General features: G+C 56.7%; 1 protein-coding gene across 1 annotated transcript; it reads right to left on the bottom strand.

The window, feature by feature from the left end:
* Positions 1–1,270: 1,270 nt before the first annotated feature.
* LOC147596468 (dynein regulatory complex subunit 4-like) lies at positions 1,271–7,194 on the bottom strand. Its single transcript, XM_086771419.1, has 10 exons — positions 7,108–7,194; positions 5,641–5,838; positions 5,238–5,444; positions 4,891–4,945; positions 4,284–4,489; positions 3,843–4,010; positions 3,420–3,506; positions 2,221–2,430; positions 1,818–1,883; positions 1,271–1,498 (listed from the first exon to the last, which is right to left on the bottom strand). The coding sequence occupies exons 1-10, from the start codon at positions 7,120–7,122 to the stop codon at positions 1,271–1,273; spliced, it is 1,440 nt and encodes a 479-aa protein (XP_086627545.1). The 5' UTR covers positions 7,123–7,194.
* Between the last annotated feature and the right edge of the window lie 559 nt (positions 7,195–7,753).

Genomic DNA, 7,753 nt, shown 5'->3' with positions numbered 1-7,753 from the left:
GTTTAAGTGCGTCCCTGTTTGGGCGCCATCTGTGGCATATTGGTGGGACAGAGTAACGGGCAAGACAGCAAGTGAGCCCAAAAGGCCAAAGTTTATTTTTACAGCAGTGTTTTATACTCTTTACCTGGATGCTCTTTGTCTACGATCTCTATTCCTATAGGGCAACTATTAGCACGATCTCTACCACCCCACTATTTGTCCAATTTGCTTCACGCTTTTGATTGACGTTGTAGCATTGTTCTTCATCACGTACTTCTTCACACCGTTGCTTCTCAGCATGTACTCTCGCTTTGCCCATTGTGCTCAGGTCCTGTTTGCTTTGATACATTCACCCCTATTCCCATCCGCATTACTCACTTTGCTGCATTTGCTTACATCGATACACTTGCTCATATTCCCATCCACTACAGTCTCCCACAAATGGATCACACCAAGTGGGACCCTCTGCAGTGTATTTGAACAAAAAGCCTTTACAGATTCAGCTTTCGAATACATGTGCATTACTATTCTATAGAATGATTGGTTCCAGTCTCCTCGCCCGGCCCGTCAATTCCTACGCGCACTCAGTCCTGTTACTCCCCCCATTTCTTTTAAATCAGTGGTAGGAATGAAGTAGAGGGTTGGTGAGTCAGTGGTCGCAGGGACTGATGCTGGCATGACCTTTTCCCTCATTTCTCCAGTAGCTGTGTCACCAAAATCGGGAATCAAACTCCTGAACAGCAATATAGCATTAAGAAGCAGCATTCTTTGTTGCAGCGCTGGATGCACGGGGGATCCTTCCACCCAGCATACATGCCGGTCTGAAAATCTGGACAGAATCTATTTAGTGATTTCATACATCATCATTAATAATTCCCTGAACACTAATACATAATCATCAGTTTTCCTGGAAACCATTGTAATATTCCCCACCCACTTGTGCATGCTCAGTCTTTTGAGTCAAGGGTCTTCTGGTGGTCTTGGGGGTTGTCAGAGTGGGCCCTCCTCAAATTCTCTGGCGGAACCCTTCCTTAAAATCTCCATCCGTGGTCTTGGGAACAGGTCGCGTTTTCCTTGATTTTCTGGCTCCAAAGTGATGGCTCAGGGCCTATCTTCACAGCTGGGGTTTGAGGCCTGCCTTTGTTCTACCACTCTTCTTAATCACCCCAGACATGCTGGGCTAACTGCTAACAAACAAGATGTTGTAGCAGTTCTGAGACTCCGTGTTCCCTCTAAGGGCACATAGATTTCATACAAAATTTACCCTATGTGACTACAGTGAGCCAAAGGCTCACTGGGCTCTGTTTATTGTCACGGAGCACCAATGAGGCCCTGCACGGCACAGCGGGTCCCTTCGCGCCAGCTGGCGCCAGGAGGGCACAGCGATGAGTCCCGCAGGGCCCTGTCCCAGCACCTGCCCCAGCACGGGGCTCGCCAGTGGCTTAAAGCCCAGGTTGTCCACGGGGATCCCAAAGGCTCTCAGCTTGGCCTCCAACGTGTGCAGCATGTCATTGTGTGCCTGCAAGAGAAGCGTCCCATGCTCAGCCTGATACCGAGCTCCAGCCCAGCACCTCCCTGCCTTGCCATGGACGCTCTGCACCTCCCTGCATGGAGAGGACCCCAAAATGCCTTCCTTTGCAGGGGAAACCGCAGCCTGGGCTGGCTCCTGCCCAGGCCATGAAGCAGCTCAGCCGGCCTGCTGGAAGTTCCCTTCCATCCACTTGGTGCAAGGCTTGGAGTAGAAATTCCCATTTCCACCCCACCAAGCCACAGCCAGCACCCACCAGGCCCCAGCCCTGACCTGCAGGGCTCAGGGAAGCTTCATCCCCTTCCCTCACCTTGCAGACTTGGGCTAGCTGCAGCTGCAGCTGCCTGATGGTGGTGTTCTTCGAACTGACCAAGTCCTGCAAAGGGAGATGGTGCATCAGGCAACAGCTACACGGCCCTGGGGACACGGCGGCTGTGAGCAGTGTGACAGAGTGCACAGAGGAGCTGCTGCGCAGCGGCCGAGCTGGCAGCAGGACTTAGCTTGCAGTACAGCCTGACAGGTGGCCACCGCTCTATGTCCTTCCAGCCAGAACTGCCAGGGACAGCCAGCCCCAGGCAGAGGTGAGGGACATGGATGAGTGACATGGCAGCTTCAGCCACGGAGGACGAGGGCTTGCATGGCTCAGGGTCAGCTTTCACCATAAGGCAGCCTCTGCCCTCCAAGGCCAGCCCTCACCGGGCCCCACACAGTACCTCCAGCTTGCTGGAGACCAAGAAGAGGGCATCCGGGTCGAGGTTGGAGGCTGCAAAGGCCTCACTGAGCTCCACATCCTTTTTCTCCACCATGCTGAGGAGCCCTTTCAGCTTGCGCTCTAGGAGCAAGTTCTTGAAGCCCGTCTTCTGCTGCACCTCTTCTGTGGCTTGGGTGAACTTCTGATAGAGCTCATCTCGCTCCGCCTGCACCTGCTCCCAAAGACAGCGTGCCTTCACACCCGGGCTGGCGGCAACCCCGGGCCAGCACCAGACAGGTCTGGTGGCTTGGCCCTGCCTGCTCCAGCCACGGCCTGGCCATTCCCCATGGCACCTGCAGCCCACAGGAAGGCAGGTGCTGGAGCACAGCTTCTCTCCCTCCCTCCCTTCATGGCTGGCACTCCCTCAGCACCCACACTTCTGCTCTCGCCTCCCCTCCAGGCCCGAGACACCTCTGACAGCAGAATGGCTGGATGGGCACTGGTTTACACTTCAGAGGGGGCCCCACAGCACACAAGGGTCTCTCCTCTCCTCGCAGCTGGCAGGAGTCCCTGGCTCACAGCTGGTTAAGAAGTGTCCTAATTAGGACACAATTTCTCCACCACAGCTTATTTTGGAATGCAATTAATATGTTGCTGCCTTCATGATGGATCGATAACAAGGCCTCAGACCAGTCTTCCTGTTCCTGAGGATTTCTGCTAATTACAAACAAGCTCTCTTCTTGCCTCCAGAGATTTATCTTCGCTGGGAGGGGGAGAGGCTGAGTCTGGGAGAACTCAGACAATGGGACTCATCCCGAGCCACTCCCGCATGGCAAACAAGGGAAGCAACCCCCAAATGCCAGCAGAAGGAGGGAGCGAGCTCCCACCGGGGGTGCTGACCCATGACAATCCCTCGCCACAGCTCTGCTCCAGAACTGCTGCTGCAGCCAGTGGCTCCCTGGCTGGGAGGGGACTACCTGAGCGTGCGCGCTTGCTTAGCCAAGTACAAGGCCAGGCCTGTCTGCTGAGCTGAGTGGAAGATGCCAAAGCTGTGAGAAGCTTCACTGGAAGTAGCAGTTATCTCAGGGCTCTGGATCAGATCTTCTGAAAGCCCTTGGCTAAGCACAAACTCTCTGCTCAGTCCCCATGACCAGCCCTCTGCGGAGGGGCCAGGGTTTTGGAGAGGGAAGTGGGATGCCCAGACCCATCTGCAGCTCTCACCTTGCTGAACCTCTGCTCCAGGACCTCGTGTTCCCACTGAAGAGCCTTCAGTTCCTTCTGGGTGAGTTTCAGATGGGCTCTGATGTTCTGCGAGTGGGAAGGGGCAGTTAAAAAGCACAGGTTTCTCTGGGAGGTGTCGGGGACACGTTCGGGCAAGGCAGGAGAGTGACCAGCAAAGAGAAATGGGTGAGAAAAAAGAAGCAGTACCCGCACCAACACCCTTTCCTCTCTGCTGTGGAGGCGACTCTACTTTCTCGCTACCGGAGTGCCATTTGAGATCGTACAAGCACCCAGCGAAGCCCAAAGGAACTCGGAGGACTTTGCTCAGGGATCTGGCCAAGCCGAGTGGCAGAGGTCACTGCTGAGCGGCTGCCTCCAGGACAGAGCCAGGGCCACTGGGGAGAGGACAGGGCTGGCACTCACCCTCAGGGCCTCCTTGTCCTTGTCATAGTTGGCCAACTTCTTCTGCAGCTCAGACAGCTGCTCGCGGGCCTGCTGCAGGGGCTCCTTCAGCTGCTTGTTCTGGAGCAGCACACGTGCCTTCTCCTTTTCCAAGCGATTCCCTTTCTTCTTCATCTCCTCCATCTGCTCCTGTTCTTGGAAACACAAGTGCCAACTCCTGGGGGCTGCCCAGGTCCTCAGGGCTTCCCCAACCCTCCGGACACCCTCCTGCTGCTGGCCCAGCAAGACCCTGTGCTCAAGAGCTTCACTCCTGGAATGGTAGCAGACCCTCGGGAGAGTAGCAGCACCCACACGGCCGCCTGGGAACCGGCCAGACCTGGGTGAAATCCTCACAGGAGCGGTCCATTGCTGGAATGGTGACACTGCAGGCCAGGCAGGCTGAGGCAGGGGGGCAGGCAGTACCTTGAGCAAGTCTATGAGCGCCATGTTTTTGTCACGCATATCATTGTAGTAGTCCTTGATGTCACGGAAGGCTTTCTCGTGGTTCCTCATCAGCTCATCAATCTGGGTGTTCTTCCCCTCCTCCACTTTGTGGACCTCGGTCGTTCTACACAAGTCAAGCTCGTCCCGCAGCACTTCCATCTTGTTGGTGTACTTGGCCTTGATCTCTGGGGGAGCACACAGAGAGCTGAGTGAGGACCTCCTGGAGATCGCACGTAACATGCCCCAGTGCCATTAATAGGTGAGGTGCCAGAGTGGCGTGTGCCACTGTGGCATCACTGGAGTTCAAGACACTTGTTAGCAGTGTCACCACAGCTGCCACCAGTGTGCGGAGCAGCTACACTGGGACCACGGAGAGCAGAGCAACAGGCGCCCTGCCTGCACCCTCTGGAAACTTGGGGAAAACTGTCCAGAACTCGGGGAAAACAAGCCAGAACTGGAGGGAAACCCATCCCCCTTTCTGCTCGAGGCTCTGCCACGGAGCCCGGCAGCACAGCAGAGCTCGGAGAAGCCTCCCCTGGCACACTGACAAAGGGAGGTCACGCAGGAGCTACGCGCACGGACTCACCTTTCACCTGTCTCTCAAAGTTGTTGTGCAGCTGGGTGATCTCCTCCTCTTGTTTCTGTTAGGGAGAAGCTACATGTCAGAGACACATAATCAAATCCTCAGGCAGCTGCATCCTGAAGGATTCCCTCCTGCTCCCTGGGAAAGGCCCCTGCTGTGGTGCCAGTCCCACGTTATCTCTGCACACGGCAGCTCATGGGTTCTCCAGCAGCTCTCACAGCTCTCCGTTGCAGGAGGGGGATTTCGCAGGAGCTGGGAGCCCCAGGAAGCCCTTCTCCGCAGCCCCACCACCTCCCTCTGCAGCAGATGCACACGGCTCATACATGGCTCCGGCCCGGCCAGGGACCTACCAGGTGCATGTTTTTCAGTGCCTCCTCACTGGCCAGCTCCTGCTCCTTCAGCTCCATTTTCATGGAACGCATGTCCTTCCTCAGCTCCATCTCCTGGGCCCAGTGATCCTTCTGGGCCCGCTTCACGGACAGGGTGCCCTCCCCCTTCAGCTCGGTGAGGTTTTCTTGGTGTTCGTGCAACAAGTGCTTCACCTTCTGCTTGTAAACCTAAAGACAAGCTACAGACTGGGTGAGGGGCTTCTGCAGGAGACATGTGGACCTGGGATTTTTATCTGTGACGCGTCTGGGTTGCATCTCACCCAGCTTCTCCTCCTCTAGCCCTTCCCTCACCTCCTCAGAGCTGCCCAAGGCTCAGACAGAGCTTGGGGCACTCACAACATCTCCCAGCCTCCTGCCCTCCCACCTTCAGCTCCACTTGTTGCTGCTCCTCCGCCTCCTTCATCTCCCACTCCTTCTTCCGCAACTCTGCTTTCTGCTCCTCCAGCTGCCGGCGGGTCATCTCCCAGAAGCTGTGAAACTTGTCACGTTCCAGCTGGAAATAGTTGCGCTCTTCCCGTTCCCGGTCCAGCTCCTCCCGCAGACGCGCAACATGCTTCTCCAGCTGCAAAGCCAAGGGGAAGAGCCAGGGAGGGGAAAAAAGAGGCCTCAGACAGACACCTCCACAAGACACCCGTGGCAAGCCATGTCACAAACCTGGCAGGCCACAGTGGCCATCAATGGGATGGAGGCGCGCAGGAGAGAAGGGGACGGGCCCTGACACAGGGACATCTGGGGACTGTGGGGGTTGCCCAGGGCCTGACAGAACCCATCAGCCCCTGGAAAAGGAGTAACACCATTCCCAGGTGCCTAAATACTACTGATTTGTAGAATCAAATCATAGAATCGTTTAGGTTGGAAAAGACCTTGAATATCACTGAGTCCAACCGTTATCTCAACACTGCCAAGCCCACCACCAATCCATGTCCCTAAGCAGCACATCTGCGTGCCTTTTAAATATCTCTGGGGGTGGTGACTCCACTGCTTCTCTGGGCAGCCTGTTCCAATGCTTGAGAACCCTTTGGGTGAAGGTGGTTTCCTCTCACCCTACCACTTCTTACTTGGGAGAAGAGACCCACAACCTCTCTGCTCCAACCTCCTTTCGGGTAGTTGTAGAGAGCACTAAGATCTCCCCTCAGCCTCCTTTTCTCCAGCACAGGACTCGGGCTCCAGACCCTTCACCAGCGTCGTTGCTCTCCTTTGGGTGTGCTCCAGCACCTCAATGTTTTTCTTTCAGTGAGGGGCCCAAAAGTGAACACAGCACTGGAGGTGCGGCCTCACCAGTGCTGACTACAGGGGACGATCACTGCCCTAATTATCCTGGCTACTCTCTGAGACAATCCAGGATGCTGTAGGCCTTCTTGGCCACCTGGGCATGCTGCTTGCTCTGAGATGTGCAAGATCTTTCCCAAGGAGCAAGGTCCCCAGCCCAGGGCCATCTGCTCCTCTGTTGGTAGGACACTGGGCAAAACAAGGGGACTTGGAGCAACTGAGGGCGCCGCGAGCAAGAGCACAGCAGGCTGCCATCACAGAGCTCCCAGCTGAGCCATCAGCTGGCTGAGCAGGCTGCCGGAGTTATGGAGTCGGGGAGAAGACAGGGAGGGCACAGGGCTGGAGAGCAGAGTGGGCCGGACCAGCAGAAGGGAGGATGGGACGAGGGGGCTGCTCCTTCCAGGACCAGTGAGAATCCCTCACCAGCACAGCTGGCCATCAGGCAGGGAAATGATCCTCAGCTGCTTGTCTCTGTCACCCTCCGCCACCTGTCATTGCCGGAGCCAGGTGCTGAGCTGGGCTTCCTAAGCGGGACTGGTGTGGAAGATGAGGGCTCTCTCACCTGCTCCTTGCTCATCTCCTGCGGGGACAAAGCATCCACCACTGCTGGAGTTTTGCTTTCTTCCCCTTTTTTCCCGCCTTTCTTTTTGGGTGCCTAAGGAGAGAAAGCAAAACACACGAGGTGTGTGCATGGCTCAGGTGCTGGGAAGAAACTGTGCTGCTCAGAGCTCCCACAGCAGCCCAGGCCACCAAATGTCCCTGCTCTCATGGCTGGGACAGGGTGAGGAGGGGGACAGGGAGCCAGGGTCCGTGGAAGGGGCCTGGAAGCCCCTGACAGCCTCCAGCACAGCCACGGCTCATACCCAGCCACTGCTGGCCCAAAGCGAAGCCCAGAATGCCCGTACCCAAAAGAAGGGCTCGGGAGCAGCATCACAGGCCTGGGCATGGCGCTGAGGGGCTCCCTCCCCAGGGCTGGGCCCAGGACAAGCTCAGGCCCTGCTCTCACCATGGCTGCTGCCACTCACACTGTGGTCTCCAAGGCAATGGGAACGCGCATCTGGAGAGAGGTGTGAGGTGGTCGGACACGCCCGTTAGCAACGTGGGGCTGCACCGTGGCAACGGGGGTGGGGCCTAGTCCAGGCCCTGAACCAGGTCGCCACGCCAACAAAGGCAACAAGTGGTGCCGAAACCCGGGAAGTCGCCTGGAC

Source organism: Chlamydotis macqueenii, chromosome Z (genome assembly GCF_036417535.1).
Source record: "Chlamydotis macqueenii isolate bChlMac1 chromosome Z, bChlMac1.mat, whole genome shotgun sequence".
Classification (NCBI taxonomy): domain Eukaryota; kingdom Metazoa; phylum Chordata; class Aves; order Otidiformes; family Otididae; genus Chlamydotis; species Chlamydotis macqueenii.
Note: the sequence above shows the minus strand (reverse complement) of the source record. Positions and strands in the feature narration are given on the sequence as shown.